Raw genomic sequence first — 25,016 nt, forward strand, 5'->3', positions numbered from 1 at the left:
CTGAAGGAGGGAGTATGAGAATTAAGGGACTACTCAACATTAATGCTTGATTCATATCAAGTCCTAAGTGTGTCTATTAAAATTTCCAGTTACTGATTCTTTTGTAGCTTTCACCCACTTGTGGAAGGTAATCTGTGTGGTTTGTTTTTTCTTTCATTCTCAAGTGGGAGAAGGCAACAGGAAAGCGTAAGAAATGCAAGAGTGTAGTCAGTAATTAGTATTTGTTCAAAGGACCACACCAAACAGCAGAAGTGTTTCCTTTATTAATATGAATGATTGAAACTATTCCAAAAAAATCACAGGGGGGTTAAAATTGACAGACCTAGACTAGTGGAACAAAAAGACCTCATGACGGGTCCACTTGGTTAGAAGATTAAAAATATGAAAAGTTTGACAGTCAAATTCAAATTTGATCCATGTAACATGATTTGGTTTCCATTTTACAAAGTATTGTTTAACAGGGCAGTTCAGACTGGTTTGTTTTAGGAATGTTTATCTTTTAAGATTACGGACTACCAGGGTCAAGCCTGGCCTTTACACTGCAATGGTAAATATTACAACACTTCTGGTGCTTGGATGAAATGACAGGAGTGATGCTCAGAAAATTGCTTACGCAAACTAAATCTTATTCCATTTACCTTTGCAGAGGGAAGACCTGCTCAGCCCTTAAGGGGGGGCTGGACTTTTTCTTTATTTACATTTACTTTTCTGTTTTACAATAGAGTATGCAGCAAAGTAGTTTAACTACCCCTAAGTCTACAGAATTCCTGCTCTGACAAGCCTGTTAAAATATTATAGACCTGTATACAAGTTACATCCCATTGACTAGATAATATCTTTTAAACTGAAGTTATATTCAGAAATGTGACTAAATTGGCATTGTGGGAACCATATAATTATTGTATCCTATGATTTTCACATTGAATCTGTTTACTATTGTTTTTATTTGCCCAACCGTCAGGCCTGCACACTCAACTTGTGATCTTTGTGTGCATTTTCACTTGCAACAAAGATTCTGCAGATCCAATTCTGTCCACAGTCTCAGCATTCAAACCAACTCAGATGAAATTTCCACAAGTGCAACTGAGGACAGAACTTGACCATGCAACTGGAAACTGGTTTATACTACCACTGATTAGGTACAAGCTAGAAATCAGTCAAGCTCGTTTTCTTACAACAGTGTAGGCTCTGTAGTTCTAAACAAGATAAAAGAGTAGCAAACTTTTGGCCACTAGTAAAAGCAGAAAGGATAGAGAACACACACATGAATTAGACCTGCTGAGTAAGAACGTGCCATTTTTACATAATCACTTTTCTGAACAAAAATGAGATGATAATTTCCCTGATGCTGTCTTCCCAAAGCATTCCTAATAAATCTGAGGCAAAAACCAAGTGCTACCATGTTAAAAATAATGTGAGCAGTGTGATGAATAGTGTGCTTCAACAGTATCTGTCCCAAGATGCACTTGGAGAGCTGTATTTAAGCTGTATTTAAGCATTGTTTATCAGCAGTCTTTAAAGGTCTGTAAGCAACTTGAATATCTATCATTTCCTAAATGACAATAAATGAAAAAAAAATTGACAAAGAGGTATGCGAGGTGGAATAAATAGGTAAGTAAAGTATTCTCACCACAACATAGGATCCCAACTCCATTGAGTTTGAATATTGTCCTCACACTTGTGATTTCTCCTTTAACTTATACTAAACATGTGAGACCCGAGAGCTTTCCCTTACAGCATCAGAACAAAAATCAACAAAGAGTCCTGTGGCACTTTATAGACTAACAGACATATTGGAGCATAAGCTTTCGTGGGTGAAGACCCACTTCGTCAGACGCATGTTTGACCCATGAAAGCTTATGCTCCAATACGTCTGTTAGTCTATAAGGTGCCACAGGACTCTTGGTTGATTTTTACAGATTATACTTTTTACAGTATATTGCTACGCACAAACCTGTATTCTGTCTACCCACACAAAGCCAAATCCCCAAAATATTACTTGACCTGTTTTGTGATTTTAACAGCAACATGAAGATATTATTTATGCACTTCATTTGCTTGCATCTTAGGGGAAAAAAATGAAATTTTCTTTGCTTAATAATGATAGCATTTAACTAGTTCTAATTAGGCTGTGAAGTTCACACATATAGGTGAATGGGATCGGAGAAGAACAAGGATCACATTGTGCTGTTGTTTCTTGCTTACCGACATTTTCTGCAAGATTGGATTATCAGAGAAGTAGCCCTTCTATTATTCTTGACAATGAAAAAAACATACAATTTTCTTTTTACTGAAATTTTAGAATTTGCAGAATATTGTATAATGTAGTAAAAAAATCTCAAGGATCAGTCATTTTTCCACTGATGCATTTTTTTCTCATCCCTGATGTTCAGTCAGGCATTTGGTTGTTCCCCACCACACCCTCACTGTTGTTTGTTTGGGGTTGTGTGTGGGGGGGGGGGGAGGGGGGGATTTGCTGTGTGTGTTTGAACAAGGAATTATCAACATCGAGACTGTTGCAGCAACACACAGAGATGCAGCTCTCAGACCCCTATGTTTTGATCAGGCAGGAAGAATGTGCACTGGGCTGTCACAAAGGGTCAGTTCTATTAATAGTAACACAGGAATTTCAGGTTGTCTGGAATAGGTTGAGCAAGTGGACTGTAATACTCAAAACCCTTTTCTACAAGCAATGTATTGTGGACCAAAGTGATTTTCAGTCTCTCTTATGTAGTTCTTACTAATTAATTTTGCTGACTCTCTTTTTTCCTACATCTGTTCCTATTTTTCAAATTTATTTTGTTTTGTAGAATCTATGTGTGATTGTTCTGAACATAAAGCAGTTCAAACTGGATACTAATGTTTATTTTTTCTGAAATCCTGATGATGGCAATGCAACTCCAAACAAATCTCAGTACATTATATCACTGCTGTGGGTAAACTTCAAAAACTATTCCAGATGGCATTCCTAGTCAGATGGGAATTTCTCCTGTTCTTGAAATACCAATTTGTAATGAGCTGGTCTTGCTTCATTAACATAAATAATAACTTTTTCAATTGTACCACTGTATTCATACAGTGTTTTCAGAATGCATATAAAGCTGCCTGTTGAAGCAGGAACACTGGGGAGTATTAGACACTTGCCAAACATATATTTAAAAATAAAGTGAGAGAGAGACACATACATAAGATAAGAAGAAGCCTAATGACTGCACGACTCATTTTCATGTTTTTAGTGAAATAATAGCAAGTAAATTAGTCCCTGTGATTTCTCTACATACTGAACAAAATTGTGCCATTATTTACACCAGTGCAACCCCACTAACCTCAGTGAGATTGTAAGAGTATTATGGAGGTCAAAGTTTGCCCCACTATCAGTACCAAGCATTCAGAAATTGTATAAAAGTTCTGCGCGTTCGTGTGCACACACACACACTTTACAGTTTTATATTTACTCACACTAAGAAAATACTGAGAAAAAAAATTTACTGACAAGTGAAGCTGCACTTCGATTTTCAGGGGAAAAAAGTGTTTAAAAATCCATGCTCACTCACTTCTGCTGTGAATCACTCTGGTCTGTAGATGGGATTGTCAAACACTCATCATGGCCATGAAAAAAACGTACTACATGCCCACCAAGTAGATATCCTGGAAAAGAATCATATTACCTAATTAACTTATGGAAACATTGATAAAAGCAATAATATTTGTGAAGTCCACAGTTGTAAAACCTGGATTTAGTCAGTATTTTATCAGCAGTGTAATTAAATAAGTACATACAATAATTTGTATGACATCAAATGTATTACTTTAGTATGATATTGTTTTCAACAAAAAAAGTCTGCATTGAAACTGAAGATGAAAAAGAAAATAAGTATCCCAGACATTTAAGAGCTAAATTAGGATTCAGAGATAGGCAAGTGGAAATTAAAGCTTCCATAATTACTATTGTTTTGAGTGGCATTTTGAAGCAAAAGCATAGTCAAATGCATACTACTATAGTTTTGAGGTAGAAGTGAGTGTTCTAAATTATTGAAATTTAAATGTCTACCATACAAAATGTCTTGTTAAGTGAAGCTATCAGCCCGTTTTGACATTTATAATGTGTGTCAAAATCAAAACTGCATAGCAACAGAAGGTGATTGGGGCAGAGAAAAACACTTAGCTATTCTGTAGATTTAGATTTTAATGGAGGCTATCTTTCCAACCCATTTAACACAAAGACTGCAGGTCAAATGTAGGCAGTTTGCCGCACAGCACAAAAGAAGAAACATGATTAATCAACATCTTACTGTGAACTGTTCTAACGTCACCAGTCAAATCTGTGCTTTTCAGTTTTTTAAAAAGAACACACCAGAAAAAGTGGGGGAAAGGTTAGAGCAGCAGTTCTCAAACTGTGGGTCGGGACCCCAAAGTGGGTTGCGACCCTGTTTTAATGGGGTCGTCACGGCTTGCATAAGACTTGCTAGGGCCCAGGCTCGAGACCGAAGCTGAAGCCAGAGCTCCACCACTCAGGGCTGAAGCCCTCACTGGTGGGGCTCAGATTACAGGTCCCCTGCCTGGGTCTGTTTGACAGTGAATCATTGATATCTACTCTGAGAATGATCTTTTAACCAGTTTTGCACCCACCTTCCAGTAATTTCATCTTGTTTGCTTATGAGAGTTTCATTTGTGGCTGTGTCAAAAGCCTTACTAAGATCAAGCTATATCAGATCTACTGCTTCCCCCCCATCCACTAGGCCACTCACCTGGTCAGAGAAGGAAATTAGGTTGGTTTGGCATGTTCTTGACAAATCCAAACTGGCTATTCCTTATAAACCTATTGCTTAATAATTTGTTCCTGTATCTTTCCAGGTAACAAAGTTAGGTTGACTCATCTTTTTGTTCCCCTTTTTAACCACAGGTACAGTTTGCCCTTCTCCAGTCCTCTCAGGCCGCATGAGTTTTCAGATAATTGCTAATGGTTCCAAGATTGTTTCAGCTAGTTCCTTAAGTACCCTAGGGTGAATTTCATCAGACCCTGCTGACGTGAATATATTTTACTTATCTAAATATTCTTTAACCTGTTTTCCCCTATTTTGCCTGTGTTCCTTCCTCCTTGTTAATACTGTGTTGAGTATCTCGTCAACATTCACATTTTTAGTGAACCCTGAAGCAAAATAGGCATTAAACACCTGAGCCTTCTTGATGTCATTATTAGCTCTCCTTCCCCGCAATGCAGAATATCTACACTTTCCTTCATCTTTCTCTTGCTCCTAACATATTAAAGAACCTCTACTTCTTGCCTTTTATGTCCTTTGCTAGGTGTAACTTATTCTATACTTTAGCCTTTCTGATTTTGTCCCTACATGATTGTGCTATTCTTCTTTACTCATCCTTAGCCATTCATCCTTGTTTCCACATTTTGTAGGATTCTTTTTTGATTTTCAGGTCATTAAAATGATCCTGATGGAGCCACACTGGCCCTCTTATTATTCTTCCTATCTTTTCTTTGCATCAGGATAGTTTGCAGTTTTGCCTTTAATACTATCTCCTTGAGAAACTGCCAGCATTCCTGAACTCTTTTTATCCCTTAGATTTTCTTCCTATGGAACCTTACCTACCAGTTCTCTGAGTTTGTTAAAGTCTGCTTTTGTGAAATCCATTCTCCTTATTTTGCTGCTTTCACTCCTTCCTTCCTTTTTTTTTTTTTTTTTTTGGAATCATGAAATCTATCATTGCTTGATCATGTTTACCCAAATTGCCTTCAACCTTTCGATTTGCAACCAATTCCACCCTGCTGGACAGATACAAGTCTAAACTGGCTCGCCCACTGGTTCCTTCCTCCACTTTGCAAAAGTATATATATTCTTGATGTATCATGCAACACCTCCTCCCTTCTTCCTGCTTGTCCTTCTTGGACAAGCTATAATACTTATAGCAGTCATGATATTGATCCCACCAAGTCTGTGTAGCACCAATTAAGTCACAATTTAGCTTATATACTAATAGTTCCAGTTCATCCAGTTTATCCCCATACTCCTTATGACACTCTCCACAGTGTCTGCACCAGGAGAGTTCTTCCCGGACAGATGAGAGACTTTTAGGGCTCCTATAAGCAGCGCTAGCCTTTTTACCTAACATAAAGAAGCCAGAGAGACCCCCATATTTTTGCATTTAAGATGAGTAGGCATTTGCAGATCCCTGTTTCATCAGGATTTGAAAGGATATCTTTGTAAGAAGAATCAATAAGAAAACTCTGGAACACCAGAAAGAAAGCCTTGAATAACTTGATAGTAGTGACCCAAAGATAGATTGATGCTACATGTGATATATTGATTTCAATATGTAAATGGCCAAGTTTTAAAAATGTGACCTCCGTTTAAATAGGTGCACCTGCCTGCATGTACATTTTTCTAACACTACCGATAGACAGGTGCTATAGGCTTGCTGTGTATATGCACCCTCATATGCAAATGATAGAAATGCAAATTTTCAAACAGGTGAATGTAAAAGTGCATAATTAAATAACTGGACACATCGGAGGTTTACACAAACATACAGATATTTGCATGTGTAATCCAGATATCCATACTACACTGAGGTATTAACAAGCCTGAAATGTATGCACACCTTTGTGAACAAAAGATAAACCTAGGACCAGAATTTCTCACACTTAGAGATGCAAGTGATTATGCCTGAATAACTAATGGGCAAAAATGCATACAGAAATAATTGAAGCCACGTTTGAAAATCTGGCCCACGTATTCTGATATCAAGTATACTCTTTTCCAAAATACTGGAAAATAACCTTTTTGATAGAAAATTTTTGCTATAAAATTAACAATATTAATAAAGCATTAACTGAGCCATTGAAAGTTAATGCCATATTTTATAATTAGTCCACAACATCCTGTGACAGGGCACCTTCTCAGGCTCACCAGCCTCGTCGGCTTTTTGCCTTGGCGAGATGGGCTTGGGTAAAATAGTCCCTCTTGGTAGCACAGGGGAAGTCCCTTCCTTCTCTCCACCAGTCTTTTTAGCTTGTTTTTCTCCCTTATTGGAGGGAATGCATCCTCCCCTCCTGGAGAGGCTCCCTGTCTTGCTGCTCCTGACCTACTGGCAGCAGGACTCCTCCTCTCTCTCGCCTTTTCCCTCCTCCCAACAGGGGAGGGGTTAAAAAGGTCTCAGGTAGCCCTTAGTTGGAATCAGCTGATCCTAATTGACCTCAGGTAACTCCCTTCCAGCTGATCCTAATTGATTCTCTGGTAGCCCCTTCTCAGCTGAACCTGATTGACCTGTAGTTACCCCTCCTCAGTTGATAAGGAGGAGGGCCTTTTAAGCCTCTGAGACTGTTTTCTACCCTGCCCCTGCAGCTGTCTGTCTTGAGTTTATCACAATCCTTACACATAAAGCATGATTTTATGAGATTATTTCCATTCATCTTTTTTTTTTAGTACATGCTCAGACTGCAAAACAGACTCTCTCTAATAGGCGTTGAAACATTCACAAGTTAGTCATAATTCTTCTTGCATTATTACAAATAGACAAAACTCTATCAAAATATTTTTGATGTTTAAGAGTAATGCACAGTTCATCCTCTGGGAATATTAATTGCTTAATTTATTTTAAAAATTAGTATATTCAGTGTTCGTTATCTTGATGAAACACTGACAAAAGAAAGTTGTGTCCCATTGTGAGTCTCATCTCTAGTAATTAGATACAGTATCTTATATTTTAAATATATTCTGCATACATGGAACTTTGATAGGAGATGTGGTGTTACAATTTTTCTACATAATTATAGCAATATTCTGAAAATAAGGGTAGTCTTGCCAAAAAGCACTTGTGTTTGAGGGTTTTATTCTACTTCAGAAATTTGGCCTCAAAAGGTGATACAGAATGTAAAACCTTGAGGACATTTGGTACCCATGGAAGTGAAGATCTAATAGCACTGACTTGAACAAAAGCATAATACAGATAGGCACGCTGCTCAAAATTCTCCCGTCAACCTAGCTACCATCTCTCAGGAAGGTAGAATACCTATCTCAATGGGAGAACGCCTCCCATCAGCATAGGTCGCATCTTCACTGAAGTGCTACTGTGGTGCAGTTGCATTGTTGCAGCATTTTAAGTATAGACATGCCCAATATCTTCTTACATGTCCTGTCACTTCTTTAAACTAAAGAACATAAAAATGAATTAATCTTTCCTGACATTTCTATGCTGTCCATTTCACACTTTTGTCTAAGTTTGTTGAAAAGTTCACTTTTCTCTGTGTCATTCAAACTTGCAATCTTTGGTTTATCTTTCATTCCCCCAATTCCTTTTCCTGTCATACCCAGGCTCTCCAAAACTTGCTGACGCTTCTTATAATGTTTCTATCTTACCTCTTCCTCTTCCCTTACTGCCAAAAACATAGTTCACTTGGTGCTTCTGTCTTACCTACACTACCATAACATCTTTCCATCCAGTTTCCCGGATTCTTTTCTTTCCAATATGTTTTTCTGCATAATTAAGGTTAATTACCTGTAATCGGCATTCTTTGAGATGAGCCTCTGCTCAGTCCCACTTGTTGGACCAAGGCAACTGCACCACAAGCTTTTGGAGAGCACCACCATTGGGGGCACTTGCCCCTCCTGGAGGGTTCCAAAGGTATAAAAAAAGTGATTGGCCCCAACTGACCCTCAGTTCTTCCACTAATTCTGGAATTCCTAACCTGGGACTCCTAAAAAGTGGGGAGCACAAATACCAGGGTCTCATCTCAAAGAATGCCAGTTACTTCATTTCTTCATCAAATGGTGTCTGTATATTCCCACCCTTTTTGCAAGCAGTACAAAGCCTAGGAAGGCAGGCGGAGTTCTTCTAGATAAACAAGAAGAGCAGGAATGCCAAGGAAGCATCAGCTCTGGCTGCCAGGTCAAGAGTGAATAGAAGTGAATGAACTTCTTGCTCTCCCAAAGCATGTCTTAATGTGGGGATTTTTTTTTTTTTTTTTTTTTTTTTTTGCTGAAAATACATGTACAGCTGCAGTTTCAGTCATGCAATATGGTGTGATGAAGACAGTGTGAAGGCTTGCCTGCAAGGCTGCCTTTGTCCTGGATGAAGACTGACATTTCCAGGAGGCTGAAGCTGTCAGGCCATGATAATTGTGAAACATAGTGCATCTTACATGGACAACCTTTGGACCACAAAGGACGGACTCGTTGTGACATACTGGGGCACAATGCAGACTAGTGGGTGTCTGTGTCACCCCTGCCCTGGAACCGTGGGTGCCTTACAATGCTTTGTTAGCATCCCAGCTGGGAGCTACTACAGCAAACTGTCTTCCAGCACGTAAGCCGCACCCTGAGTGTCTGTGTGTAACTGCAGCCTGCTAGCCACACTCTGGCTTTCACCAGCCTTGGTTATATCAGGGTGACCCCAACACATACATTTCTGGGGAAGATCTGGGACTTGGTATGTCCTGCATGATCCAGCCCTTTACTAGACAGTAGGAGGAAGGGGTAATCACTACCAGCCAGCATGGATTTACCAAGAAACAAATCATGCCAAACCAGCTTGATTTTCTTCTTTGACAGGGTAACTGGTTTGGTGGATAGGGAGAATGCTGTGGACATAATATACCTGAACTTCAGCAATGCTTTTGACACAGTCCTACATGACATTCTGATAAGTAAGCTGGAGAAATGCAGGCTTGGCAGAACTACCATTACGTGGATACATAATTGGTCAAACAACCGCAGACAAAGAGTAACTATTAATGGAACTATGTCAGATTGGAGGGAGTGGGGTTACACAAGTAGGATTACACAGGGATCTGTTCTGGGTCCAGTGTTGTTTAACATATTTATTCAAGACCTGGATGTAGGAATAGAGAGCTTACTAATCAAATTTGCAGATGACGCAAAGCTAAGGCGGTTGCAAACACTTTGGAAGATAGAGCTAAAATTCAGAGGGATCTTGATAAATTGAAGAACTGGTCTATAGACAACAAAATGAAATTCAACAAAGACATACATAAGGTGCTACACTTAGGGAAGAAAAACCAAATGCACAAATACAGACTGGGGTATAACTGGCTTGGCAGCAGCACTGTTGAGAAGGATCTGGGAGTTGTGGTGGATCACAGCCTCAACATGAGTCAGCAATGTGATGCTGTTGCAAAAAAAAATAAAAATGCAATTTTAAGTTGCATTAACGGAGTCATAGCATGCAAGTCACGGGAGGTGATAGTACCACTCTACTTGATGCTGGTTAGGCCTCAGCTGGAGTACTGTGTCCAACTTTGGTCACCAACATATAGAAAGGATGTGGAGAAACTGGAAAGGCTCCAGAGGCGAATGACAAAGATGATCAAAGGAATGGAATGCAAGCCATATGAGCCAAGGCTGAAGGAACTGGGTATGTTTTGTTTGGAAAAGAGATTAAGGGGGGACACGATAGCGGTCTTCAAATACTTGAAAGTCAGACATAAAAAGATGGAGAAAAGTTATTCTCTCTTGCTCCAGAGGGCAGGACGAGAGACAGTGGATTCAAACTATAGCACAGCAGATTTAGATTGAATCTCAGGAAAAACTTTCTAACTGTAAGAACAGTAGGACAATGGAACAGACTGCTTAAGGAGTTGTAGAAGAACCTTCACTGGAGGCTTTCAAAAGGAGGCTGGATAATCATCTGTCTTGGATGGTTTAGACCCAACAAATCCTGTATCTTGGCAGGGGGTTAGACTAGATGACCTTTGTGGTCCCTTCTATTCCTATGGTTCTAGAAGTCTATGCTTTAATGAAATGCCAACGAACAATTCGAGTACACTGTGTGAGATACCAGCTCACTGTACCTTCGGTGGCTAGAAGGAACTGAGGAGAGGTTGGGGCCACTCCTCCTTTTAAACCCTTGGAACCCCCCAGGACAGCAGAAAGAAGGAGGGGTGAGAAGCCCCAACAGACAGTGCTTTCCAGAAGGTTCCAGAAGTTTGGGGTGAACAAGCTTGATCCCACAGACAAGAATATACCGAGGCCACTCAAAGAAGAAAATTAAATTTCAGCCTTACTGTCAAGGCTGAATCCCCACTCTGTCACTCCGAGTGCACAAGTGGGAGCCCACAAGGATTTTAAAAATTAATACTTGCCACTCCAGGCTTGTATTACTCTCCCAAGGTTACAGCTTTTCTCTGGCCTTGGCTTAGTAAAGGCTGCCACCACCCAAATGCGAAAAACAAAACAAACAAAAAACCCTTTGAACCCAGGAAGGAGCACTTGGAATTCCTTCCTGTGGGGTACCCTCAAGCCCTTTCACCTCCCCCATTCTGGGGAAGAGCTGAGAAAGAAAACAAGGAAATTAGCTGTGGCTACCAGCTAATCAAACAACATGCACAAACCTCTTAGGACAACAAAAATCCAATTCTGTTCTTAAAAAAGGCAAATTTTATTAAAAACAAAAAGGAAAAAATTACATCTGGAACTTAGGCTTTTGCTAGATTTTAAAAGAGCAATTCCAAAAATCAAGTACCCAAAATAGCTTTCTTGGGGGTTCAGCTTAAAGGTTACAAGCAAACAAAAGCATCTGGGATTAGCACAGAGGAGATCCACAAGCCAAAATACAAAATAAACCTGACTGTGTCTAACTAAACATTCCCTATCCAAATAATTTCTTCTAGGTATGGAAGATGAATTTTCATACCTGGTTCAAGCCTTACACAGCATTGCTGCTCCATCCCTGCAGCCCAGAGAACAACAGATAAAGGGAAAGTTTCCTTCCCAATTTTAAAGCATTCTACCTTCCCACAGGCTCTTTTGGTCAGGTGCCCAGTCCTTTTCTTTTACCTGTAGGTTTGTTAATCCTTAATAGGTAAAGCAAGCAGAGAACGGACGAAGAGGGATTTTACAGCTAACTGGCTGGCTGGGTGTCCATCAAAGGGAGCTACTCCCGTCCCCACTTCATGTATCACACTTACTTTTAAAGCTCTACACAACTCTGCCCCTGCCTAAATCCTTCTTCAATTCTGCCATCTTCCTAGCTAAATAACTATTTCTCAAACTTAATTCAATCCAAAATCCTCAATCCCAACTACCTTTTTGCTACCTTTGACTCACTCCTCAAATCTTCCCCTTCCTCCAACCTTCACTTCTGTCTTCTACTTTCTTGATCACCGTGCACAACATTGCCATCCTGCCTGTCACTCAGGTCCATAACCCAGACATCATCTGCAATTTGAACCTCTCTCAGACCTCCCATCTAGTTAATGTCTAAATCTTGCCAATTCTTGCAGCATATCGTCTCTAAAATATGGCCTTCCCTATCCATCCACAAAACTAAACCTCTCACTCCAGATGCTCATCATCTTGCAACACCCTTTCCTCTGGCCTTGATATATGCAATCATGCCCCATTCAGATCCATCCATAATGCTGCTACAAAGATAATTTTCCTAGCCTATTGCTTTCACCACATCAGCCCTCTCTTTGCATCCCTCCTTCTCTGTTGCCACAAACATAAGATTCTTGTCTTCTTTTTCAACACCTTTCATGGCCTATCATCTGTTATTCAGTATCAAGAAGTTGACTCCTGCCTCCAATCAGCTCATGATGCCACCCTTCATCACCTACCTGTTAAATTTTCCAAACAAGTCATCACCTTAATGCTTCCTTCCATGCTGCCGTTCATGCTTGGGAGGAGCTCCCCATAAACATCTCAAATCTACCTCATTATCCTTCTTCAAAAACCCCTCCTTAAAACCCCCCTTTGCCATGACGCCTACAAAAAACCTTGACAATGGTTAGACCTCTGGTGTACTGAGACCACAGCCTACCATGCTGACCAACATCTCATTGATTCCTTGTACTCCCCCATTGGCCTGTCTGTATCCATCTGTTGTCTCTTGTTGGTTTATACTTTGATAGTAAGCTTGATAGGGTGGGGAACATCTTTTTGTTCTAGGTTTACACAGCACCTAGCACAACGTGGTCTTGGTTCATAACTAGGGCTCCTAGGCACTATGAAAACACAAATAAATGAATTAAATCAATCCATTAATAATAATAAATCTTTTCTCTCATTGATCCCTATCACACCTCCTTTGCTCTGCATATTCATCACACCTTGTTACTCCATTTGTCTTCTCTCACTCAACCCTTCATGCCTTGTACACCTACAATTACATCAACCACTTTACTTCTTACCAATGAGTTTAACTGTTGTGCTATCCATACTTCCCTCTTGCCCTTCAGTCATCCTTCCTTTCTCTGTTATACTTATTTTCTATGTTTGTGTAATTTAAACTATTAAGTTCATTGGGTCAGGAACTGTCTTTTTTATGTTTAGACTCTGTAAAATGCCATGAAACGTTATATAATAAATATTCACTTTTAACAATGTTTAACATGACAAACCTTCTTCAGTGCTACTTCCTGAGCATGTAGGATGGACGTTCCAGAGTGTTTGCATAAAGGAGGCATCCACCTGAACATTTCCATTTGACATGGAGAGATGCTGTAACAGAGAGAAAACCATACCCCGGAGGGAGAACCATTAAAAGGATTTGCTATTAAATCTATTTAAATAAATTATTCTTTTCTCAAACAGTGTTCAAAGATAAATATTTTATTGAAAACTTTCAATATCTCAGAAGTCTTCATACAATTTCTTGAAATCAGACACTTGTTTCACAACATACTATTATCCAAATCTATTCAATGTTAATAGTAGTAGCAACAGCTTTTATTTCTGCTTAGAACAGGACAATCAAAATAAGAGAATTTCTAAGATAAACGCCCTTACCAGATATCTTTCAGAGGACACACTGACCAGGATAAGATCATCGCCAATTCGAACTTTTTCTCCTTCTGACCTCTGTTTAGAAGCAGGATGTATTGTCCACCAGCATGCCTCACCTACAATATACAGAGATGCTTATGCCAATTATTTAGTATCTAATAAATAATATATCATTCTAAAATATGTAAATATCTCATAAAGCTACCTGTACACTAACATACAGTAAAGACTTACCATTTTTATACGGATAATATTTGCCTTATATACCCACTAGTTTTTCTCTTTTCTGACAATTCACACCTCCCATTTCCCCCAATATTGTCAGTCAAGGCTCGATTAACTTGATACTGTAATTGAACATCCTCGCCCCCAACCTCTATTAAACAATAGAATACCAATTGAAATTTATTAAATATTTCTGGATGTTTTTCTACATTTTAAAATATATTAAATATATCAATTTGTACTTAGTCCATATTTGCCAGTGTTTTCCAATTTAAGATAACACTGACCACTGGTCATACAATGTTGTTTATTTCATGTCCCCCACCTCCCCGTCCCCCCCAGGGTGCTGACCCTATTGTAAGTCAGTCTTATTTCTTAATGAATAAATAATGGCAGGTTCACAAGTTTGTAATGCTAATAATTTCCATCACTATCCTAAATGCATTCTTAAGACTAATACAACTGGCAATTTTTTCTCACAAAATAACACAGAATATTGGCATACCTGCTGCATTTTCTCGTAACCCCACATCAAATGCAAGTTTATCTGTCTGGGATCTTGATGTTGACAAACACGTCAAATACTACAAAACATGTTGAAATGATTAAAAACACCAAAATCAGCAGAGTCATTTGAGGCATACATCTCTAATCGAAGATGCTCATAGATTCACAAAGCTCAATCTTACCATTAATCTGAATTTAAATATCCCATTGACTGCAATGAGAGTTCAAAATTAGCATCTTGCAGGAATTACTACATGTAAGATAATGCTCCTCCTTCTAAGTGTAAAGGTACACACATGAACAGGGATTTTGAGACCAGGAGGCTTCCCATGACAGCACTACTCCTGAAGAAGACATATCAAGCAGACCTGAAAGCAACAATGTCTTCTCACTTTAGGCCCTGGCACATGCTCAGACTACGAGTCCATTCAGAATTGGACCTTAGAGTGGGAGGTCAGAACAGACAGATCTTAAAAGCTATTGTTGGGAATTCCACCACAGGGGGAAGAAGGGAAGATGCTTCAAACACATCTCTCCTTCCTTCTGCACATTATTGTCCACTATTTGATAAATGCTTGTGTGAGATTGTTTCTTCTCCAATGAAACAATATGATCCAGAGAGGAAAAAAAGCTGAAGCTTCCTAGTTGGTAAGATGCCTTAACAAATGACACAACCAACAAAATCCATAAAAGAGTGCCTCAAAATATTGTCAAAGCATATTTGTGGGTGTGCACTGTGGGAAGTTGGGGAGGGAGGAACCTACTATATAAAATACCCAAGAGAAACTATGTAACTCAGTGCAGACATGGCATAAACTTACTGCTATTCCTAGCAGCAGCAAGTTGCTACTGGCACCCATTGGCATACAACATTTCAATTAACTGCTAAGCATAGAGAACCCATTGGCAAAAAATGGAGACTTGCAAATACATCTCAGACTGCAATATTCTCACATAATACATTATTACCTTGGACCACCTCCATACCCTCAATGCTCTCATCATGTGTGTAGTAGAACACTACTGCACAACTTTAATAAGGTACCCATCCCTTTTGCCTCTCTAATGGTTGTTCCTAGCCCTATCTACAGCTGAGTTCTACAAACATTTTTGTGCTGTGACTGGCTGGCATGCTGCACATCAACTTGCACTGTGCATTTCTATAGTGTGGTGTGTTTTGTGTTTTTGGGCAGATCTTCATCCTTTCCACACATTTTTACCACGAAGGGTGAACATATGTCCCTCACATTCTCTTCTGAGTGTTAACACCTTCATTCCTAAAATACTTTAAAACATATGCAAAATATGCCCTTTTAGTAGCTCCTAGACATTGATGATACTAATTTTACAGTTTCTCTTTCCATATGAACTTCCATAATGCTGGAATGAATAAATAATAATCAATTTCTTTTCACTCCTTACTTTAGTTACATCATACTCAGTATATACTAGCAATTTTGGGTGCCTTAAAGGGACACCTTAAAGGGCCCTGATTTTCACAGTGTGGGTAATTGATACTTTGAGTCACCCAAAATTCGTGGTCGCTTTTGAAGATATTGGCCTCAATGTTCTTGCGCAAAGAGGGAACGCTAAATGATTATGTTGCTTCATATATTTGTTTGTTACTTGATCTAAAGTGTTTATTATAACTTGAGTTTATTATCATCAGTTATGGAGAACACGTTATTTTACTGTAGATGCAACATGCTTTTCCAATTGTAAATGCACTCTGTTATGGAAGTTAATAAGTTACTTACCATTCCACTGAATGAATGCCGAAGTAGTATAGCATGGCCATACAGCAGGGTTCTGTGACCACCTCCTTGAGCTGCCTATAGAAATGACAGAAAGTGTTAACACTCAATAGCAATGCAGGAATTTTGACTGTTTCCATTCATCTGAAGTTACCAATAATTTAAGTATTATATACAGATACTCAAATTGGATTATCTACAAAAGTGCAGATATGCTACAAAAGTTTGTACGCTCGCAATAATGAAATAGTTACAGCAATAACTATTTTCATTGTGAAAAAATAATATATTTGACCAGACAATTGTGACCTAAATATCACTTTAGTGAGTAAAGTAAAAAAACAGTTGTCTCCTAATACATTCTGAAATGAAATGAAAAAAGGCATTTCTTACCTTTCTTATAAACTTTTCAGAAGCATTCAGAATAAAAAAGAATATGTAATTGAAGGCTTAAAAATGATTATCCATACAAATATTTTAGACATGTACATTTTCTTATGTTCCCACATACTAAATAATCAATGTTCAACAAGACCACATGTTGCTAATAAGGATAAGCATTTGCTAAAATTAGCCTAAGTTAAATATTTATCACAGGTGATAAAATTATGATAAGGGTCATTTCATTTTAACTAAATACAATTTGAGAGTGGTCAAGACATACAGAATTGTCAACCCAAAACATTCAAAAATCATTAGTCAGACCCCCCCAAATCATGAGATTGGCTTAAAGATAATGAGATTTTAAAAATAATAGGTTTTGGGTTCTTTATATTTGCCTTTTGGAATTGTAGCATTTACAATTCCAATTTTCGAGCTTTTCTCCACAACCAGGATGGCTTAACACTTTTTTTTTTTTTTTAAATGAAAGCCAAGATTCCAGAATCGGGGGGTTTAAGAAAGGCATCAATCATCATAAAGTTGGCAACAGTGGCTATAAAAGATAACTAATCAACAATAACAAGCTCTACAGGACTTCCAATCATTTTTTCTCTCTCAACTTTCTTTCATATACACACACCCACACAGTTTTTATTTTTTATTGAGTTAATCAAACTATGCCCAAAGGATCAGGGCTAATTCTTGATGCATTCTGGTGTTTTCAACTGAAGTATAAAAAGCAGAATTTGACCTATATATGTCTTACTGTTACATACGTCTAAAGAAGATGCATATATTTGGTAAAAGCTTATGCTGTGAGTTTGAACATTTTACCATGGCTTATTTTCCATTTAATACTTAGACTTTTAGGCCTGATGCTCACTTTGTTCAGGGACCATTCAAATAGCCTTTAATACACAGAAACAAGGTGGCTCTTGAAAATATAATGGTAGCACAAGGCTCATATCTGGTTTACTTTATATTTTTCAAAAGTTAATTCACTTAAGGCCAAATTTTACCATTGGACATGTGTAGAGGAGAGTGGGGGACCAGAAGGGTGGGGTGTTTCCATGGGCTAAAATAGCATCCACAAGCAAAATTTGGCACTAAATGAATTAGCAAGTTCATCGATTAGTCCTTTAAGTTTACATTTCATATGTAACAAAACACTAGCTCTAAAAATGCCAAACTGAAGAAACTCCTTGGGACTTTGTAGCTGGGCACCCATGTTACCTAATGTTGATTCAAAAGACTAAAGGGGAAATCATGTTTGTCCAACAGACACATACTAAAAAGCCAAAAGCAATAAAGTTGCGGATGATTCCTTTATTGTAATAACAATAAAATAAGGGTGAGAACAGTTCTGATTTTCTTGCTCTACTAACAAGTCTCAAGTAGAACTCTGCTACAAAACTAACAAAAATAATCTGCACAAAAGATAACCCTTCTCTGCTCACTAATTAAAGGAGTTTTCTCTTTATTGTATGTACACCCTTTCTTTTATGTTTTGATTGACATGGAAATGTTGTGGGTTTATTTTTACTATCAATGAACAAAAGCATCTCCAAATCACATCTGACTTAAAAAAAAAGTGCAGTTCCTTTTTCACCTGTGTACCTCAAAATTTAATTTTAAAATGTAAGAGTCAACATTCTGTAGTCAGTTTAAATTATATTGGGCCATGCTCCAGGAACTGTTACAGTATAGTGGTCACTCTCAAAAAGGTTGGCAGTTACCTTAGGCAATCACTTACCACTGCAGATTCATATCATAAACGCAACCTGCAGTCTGCTGATGTCAGTGTAAAACAAGGAATCTTTCTTAAATAATGGAAAGGTAACTGCTTTAAAAAAAAAAAAAAAAAAAAAAGATGCCCAACGACCTTAGAGTCTTGGAGAAATCTACCAAAGTTTGTTTTAAAAACGTGAATAATAATGATTGGATGAAGCAAGATACTACTGTGGGGAAAAAACCCACTCACAAAAAATTGTTATTGCTTTGTGTCTGCCAAAGCACAAATCCAGCTGGCCATCTTAGGCTGGAGTAACTGCCAGAGCTCATTGGCATGAGCTTTTCACAGAAGGTGCTTGATGATCTAAAGACAAATGATACAGCAGCCCACACAATTATTTTGCTGTTATTACTACTTATTAGTCCAGCTATGTGACATGAGAGATCCCCAGGGACAACCTGGGTTAAGCCCTGAAAAGACATTCAATACTGACAGACTACATCTGTCACCTTTTAGAATCAGAGACTGAACTCACTTGTGCATTTATGTTGCCTGTTTCAACCTGTAAATAACTCATTTATTTTTCCAAGTTAATAAACCTTTAGTTAATTTATTACAGGATTGGCTACAGGCATTGTGAGATCTAAGCTACAAATTGATCTGGGGTAAATGACTGGCCTCTTGGGACTCAGAACAACTTGAATATTGTGTGATTTTTGGTGCAAGTGACTATTTATCATTAAATCCAGCTTGTCTGGGTGGCAAGATAGACTGGAGAGCCTAAGGGGACTGTCTGATGCCATTGTAAGACTGTTTCAGTGATCTAGGAGTTCACATTTGTTATTGGGTTGGTGAAATTTACTGATAGGACATGCCACCAATTTGGGGAGGTCTGCCCTGTTTTTTGGGGTGTCCACCCTGCAGTCTGCCTTGAGGTTGGCACACGCAGTCATGAGCCACTCCAGACAGCATGATAAGGGGATTACATGTGGTGAGGGTGGGGTGCAATGCTCAGGAAGGAGACAATGTGAAAAAACACAAGGCACAACATATGACACAGTCACTTCTACATGTCCAACCAGCAGAGTGTGAAGTCCATCGGCTTATGGGTGGGACACAAATTGACCTTCATAGTTCTCTTCCTGGCTACAGCTATTTGAGAGCACGCACCTGTATGCAGCCCCCAGCATTGCCAACCGCAAACATTAAAATATCAAGAATCAGGCCTCCAAAATCATGATATTGGTTTAAAAACAATGAGATTTTTAAAAGTAGAATTTTTGAGGTGTGTAGGTAATTAATTAGTCTTCTGACTATAAATGAAAATCCAGAGAACAACAACAAAAATGATTAAAGGTCTAGAAAACATGACCTATGAGGGAAGATTGAAAACATTTGGCTTCTTTAGACTGGAAAAGAGAAGAATCAGAGGGGATATGATTACAGTTTTCAAGTACATAAAAGGTTGTTACAAGGAAGAGGGAGAAAAATTGTTCTCCTTAACCTCTGAGGATAGGACAAGAAGCAATGGACTTAAATTGCAGCAAGGGCGGTTTAGGTCGGACACTGGGAAAAACTTACCTAGGATGGTTGTGGAATCTCTGTCGTTGGAGATTTTTAAGAGCAAGTTAGACAAACATCTGTCAGGGATGGTCTAGATCAGTGGCCAGGATCTCCAGCGGTGTAGTGTGGCTGCCGCTAAGGTAGACTCTCTGCCTATTCCAGCCCCACACCACTCCTGGAAGCGGCTAGTGCAGCCCCATGGACAGGGGGGCAGGGGAGTCCCTCCATGCAGTGCTTCTGCCTGCAAGCACTGCCCCCGCAGCTCCTGTTGGCCGGGAGAGCTGCAGGGGCCGTGCCCCCGCCAGGGGCCGTGCCCCCGCCAGGGGCCGAAGGGGCACATTGGCCTCTTCCGGGAGTGGTGTGGGGCCAGGTAGGCAGGGAGCCTGCATTAGCCTCACTGTGCCCGCTGCCAATCGGGAGCTGCCAGAGATAGGCAGCACCCCAACCCCCAGCCCTAAGCCCCCTCCTAGAGCCAGCACCCCATACCCCATCCTGCACCCCAACCCCCTGCCCAGTGAAAGTAAGTGAGGATGGGAGAGAGCGACCAACAGGGGGGGATGGAGTGAGGGGATGGGGGGGCTTTGGGGAAGAAGTAGGGCATCAGGGAAGGGGCAGGGTAGATCCTGGGTTCTCCTTAGATTCAAAAAGTGATCTTGGGTATAAAAAGGTTGGAGACCACTGGTCTAGACAATACTTAGTCCTGCCTTGAATGCAAGGAACTGGTCTAGAAGAACTCTCAAGGTCCCTTCCAGTCCTATGATTCTATGATGAGATGAGGTGAAGGGGGAACTTAACACATTGAGGGTAAAATTGGAGAAATCTCCAGAGAATGGGATAGGGAATGCAAACTAGTTATCTAGGTTAGGGGTTCTCAACCTTTTTCTTTCTGAGCCCCCCACCCCAACATGCTATAAAAACTCTGTGGCCTACCTGTGCCACAATAACTGGTTTTCTGCATATAAAAGCCAGGGCCAGCATTAAGGAGTAGCAAGTAGGGCAATTGCCCAGGGCCCCATGCCACCTGGTGCTCCGTGAAGCTAAGTTGTTCAGGCTTCTACTTCAGACCCGGGTGGCGGGGCTCAGGGCCCCGGGCTTCAGCCCTGCATAGCATGGCTTAGGCTTTCTGCCCTGGACCCCAGCAAGTCTAACCCTGGTGCTGCTTGGCGGACTCCCTGAAACCTGCTCACGGCCCTCCAGGGGGGCCCGGACCCCTGGTTGAGAACCACTGATTTAGGGCAACATAAGCTGACTACTGAAGCAGTTTGAGAGGAGTTTTACAGTAGGGCAATTTCTACTCCACTAACTAACCTAACTAACCTGAACCTTGAGGTGCCCGTGGAAGTCTTAGCCAGAAAAAAGAAAATCAGTTTGGAGAGCCTAAGTAAGGAAATTTAGAAAGCCGAGTCCTGCAGCAGTCTTTCTGCCCCAAGCAGCTGAAGGCAAGCCTGACATATTCCTTCTGAGAGTGTGGCTGGGATGTAGAGCATGTGCAGTCTGGTTGGAAGAAAAGAGGCAGCCTTTCTTTTTTTTTTTTTTTTTTTTTTAATCTCAGCTGAGACCAGCTGTCAGTATTGACTTCCTTTCCCTCCTCTGGTAACATACTCCCAACACCTCCACTTCCCACAAGATATTATCATTGCTAGGATCAGAATTATTGTACTTGTTTAATTGTAAATTGGAGAAGAGAGTATTGGGAGTATACAGCCAGCACCAGTTAGGTCAGGATTCCAGATGTGCAAAGGCTGGCACTGTAAGATGGGAAGAGAGGTAGGAGCTCTGGCTTCCCTGAGCAGAGCCTGGCATAGTGAGAATGGCTGCAGTGCTTTTTATATGCCACTAGGCACTGCTATTCCAATGTTGGATTAACAAATAGTAAGAAAAGTGGCTCCAAAACAAGGAGAAAGAATCCACCAGTCCTGGCTCAGGAAGCAACAGGTTTCACAAGTCAGAATTCCAATTTTGATAGAAATTATAGTATATTCATTACCATTAAAATGAAGACAAATTCAGCTTTTATTATTATTTTTATACCACCACGTACATGCACAGGCCCTTGCCTAAGTAGCGTGTGGTCTAAATAAAACACATGACAGCACAAATGACAAACAAAAGTGTATGAGGATGATTGGAAGAATAAATTTACAACAGAAAGAGATGATGAGATGAACTATTGTATACAGACGTCTTGGTATTCCCCTTTCCTTTTTCAAGCTGTTCATGTAGTTTTGAGATGCTGTGATTCATATGCCACTGTAACAACTGTGTCACAGCATGGGCTATGTCAGATAGCTGGCTGGTTGCATCATTTAGGCTCTGTGCTGTCTTCAAGTCTGATATGGCTTAAGGTGGTAGAATACTAACATTCATTGAAGTGCTTCTCAATACTTCAAGGTCAGGTGCAAAACAGTTTCTCTCTCCAGCTATTAATGACAAAGCTTTCTTTACTGTTATACTTTTATTTTTATCTTGAAATTGTTCAGATACCTGTGAAAGGTATTTAAAACACCCAGTCAATACAATAAAAATACTGGTTTGGTGTACATGAAGGATCAATTTGAACATCTAATGTCTGTTAGGCTTCTGTTACTAAAGGGTGTAGGTCATGTAAAGCCAAAAGGTGCAAATATTTCCTTTGTCTTACCAGTGACTGACCATATTAAATATATTTTTAATCTATTAATTTACAAGGAGACTTTCAGAGTAGCTGCACTGCTGTGTTTATTAGCAAAGCCAACTATAATAGTGGATATTTTGTAGCCATTTTTTTCCAATCCATAAATCACAGTCCCTTTATTAAATATGGGCTTTCTAACTAATATTCTGGTATGGATTGTCCTCCAAGTCTCTATGGTTGGTGGTCCATGTACTGAAGTAAACAAACATATGATAAACTGCTTAATTTTAGACTAAAACATCCCTAATTCTCCTTTTGTTTCCCTTCCCAATACTTTTCAGATGTCTGTGGTTTTCAATCAACTAATGGCCTAATCTTCTGCGGAGCTGAGCACCCCTAATTTGTCTTCAATGGAAATTGTAGGTTTTCAGCATCTCCAAAGGTAAGGCCTTAAACTTACAGTTGGATTTTTTGATGTTTTTAAAAATCTAAAAACTTGTTAAAAATAAAAAATAGCTTCTTATTGCAGAACAGTGGCCTCAGCAGCATCAATCTCAAAAACAGCATCAGAATCTATTTTTCTTCCATTGTGACTGCAGAAAATTAATCATTCTGGTACCATCAGGATAATCCAGAAGGCAGCAATAAACTTTGTTATTTGCAAGCAACAATGAAGTAAAACAACTTGAACAATAAATTAAAACTGTAAATTTAAAATTGTCAACAGCAATCTACACAAAAAGTAAATTGTGGAATAAACAAATTTATGAGCGTTATTAAAAAGTGTTTAGATCCCACTTGTGCTGACATTTGCCTCCTTGGAGGACAACAACACAATAAATAAAGTAATCAGTTATATCCCAATGGACTAGGACTCTAAAATTAACACAATGTAATGTGTTAGTGCAGCACAGAAACCTTCATTGGATCTCTCCATTGACCTGTGGGCAAAACTGCAGATTTTTTTCAAAACGTGCATATGAATAATGGTCACAAAAATAGTCAAAGCTGATTTTTTTAAATAAGGCAATAGCCATATACTATATATAATCTAAATGAGTTAGTATTATGAAACAGATACATAATGCTTTAAAGGTACATGATGTTTCACGAGACAGAGAATAAGAAGATGCTTACCCTAAAGAGCTTACTAACCCAGACACATCCTTCCTTGTGACTCTAACATCCTTACAATATTTACCTGAATGCAATCTGTATCAATGTACCTCCACAACTGGGTAATCAGCATGATAATAATTAAAGTATTATGCAGAAGGCCCACACTGGTATTTTAGGGAAAAGCTTATTTTATACAAACATGGTTGAGACACCACCATTTCAATTTCTAACACTAAATCCAAAGAAAGACACAAATGAACAGGATTTATTTTTATAATTTAAAACATAATATATAAAATCAATTTTTAAAATTATTACCTACCCAATATATATACTTTATTGAAAGTACTATGTTTTAAAAGTGGCCGAAATTGAGCTGCTAAATTTGCATGGCCAACTTTCTGGGCATGCAGTTTGAAGCAAGAAATATTGTGAGTCCTCCAGACTTGGATTTGCATAAATACTGTTCATAGTCATAAAAATAAGCTTCTAAGCCCAAAACTCCAAGCCTGAAAATGTTTCCATGCAAATTCGGAGGCCATGTTTGAAAAATTTCCCTGACTGCTAAGTATCTAAGAGGAGTTAAATAAAGTAAAGCTAGGGAGAGATTAAATATTTAACCGAGTTACAACATTTGAACAGTTGGAATATATACTTCAAATGTTATTCCAAATAACTGGAAATCAGGAAAAAACCACAATAGTTCAAAGTAATAATAGTTCAATAGGTATTCAAACTTTTCAGTCCAAGGCCAAACATTATTTGAAGGAGGTCAGGAGAAAACAATCAATATTTAGGGGCAAATTCTCTCTCCTATTTTGTTCACTTTATGCCACTCCAGTGGTGCAAAGAATGAAAAAATAATCTACCAATCCCCTGCTGGAAGTACCCCCAGCTGGGACACAGGAATCCCTATGCATGAGCTCTGCGGGCTCAGTGTTCCAGTTATTCTCAGTGGATGTATGGCTCCCTGGGGAACTGTTGCTAGCTGGTGCAAGTCAGAACAACCCCTAAAATGTTCTAACTTGAGCTGGGGCAAAATCAGGAAACCAAAATTAGCTAAGGGTTTTCATCTTCCCCTCTTTCCCCACTGCCTCCTGGGCTGTCCTGGGTGGCTTTGTGGGGGAGCAGTGCCGTCTTTTGCTAGACACTCCCCTAGGGTCAAGCAAAGGCAGTTAAGCTCCTATTCTGCTCTCCCTGGGGCTCCCACAGAATGGCAGATAATCACGCAATAGAGCAACCAGATCTACTCTTCTCCTTTCCATAAGAAGCAACACATGGGGAGAGCAGGTGCTCAGACTGCTCCAGGATCACATCAGAGCTTCTCCTGAAGCTGCAGGCCATGACAGGCAGTTGAGATAGTGGTA

At 39.4% G+C, this 25,016-nt stretch overlaps 1 protein-coding gene across 21 annotated transcripts in view; it reads right to left on the reverse strand.

Moving 5' to 3' along the window:
* RYR3 (ryanodine receptor 3) overlaps window positions 1-25,016 on the reverse strand; it is a 561,484-nt gene that overhangs the window by 406,705 nt on the left and 129,763 nt on the right. For all 21 annotated transcript variants that reach the window (XR_010601063.1, XR_010601064.1, XM_065595380.1 and 18 more), the window contains 5 exons: window positions 16,244-16,318; window positions 14,485-14,563; window positions 13,758-13,870; window positions 13,370-13,469; window positions 3,555-3,648 (listed from right to left, as the gene is read on the reverse strand). Coding sequence is in view for 19 of the 21 variants with exons in the window: in XM_065595380.1 (XP_065451452.1) it covers window positions 3,555-3,648; window positions 13,370-13,469; window positions 13,758-13,870; window positions 14,485-14,563; window positions 16,244-16,318 (461 nt within the window). In the remaining 2 variants the exon portion in view is untranslated. The remainder of the gene's footprint in view (window positions 1-3,554; window positions 3,649-13,369; window positions 13,470-13,757; window positions 13,871-14,484; window positions 14,564-16,243; window positions 16,319-25,016) is intronic.

Source organism: Chrysemys picta, chromosome 4 (assembly GCF_011386835.1).
Source record: "Chrysemys picta bellii isolate R12L10 chromosome 4, ASM1138683v2, whole genome shotgun sequence".
Classification (NCBI taxonomy): domain Eukaryota; kingdom Metazoa; phylum Chordata; order Testudines; family Emydidae; genus Chrysemys; species Chrysemys picta.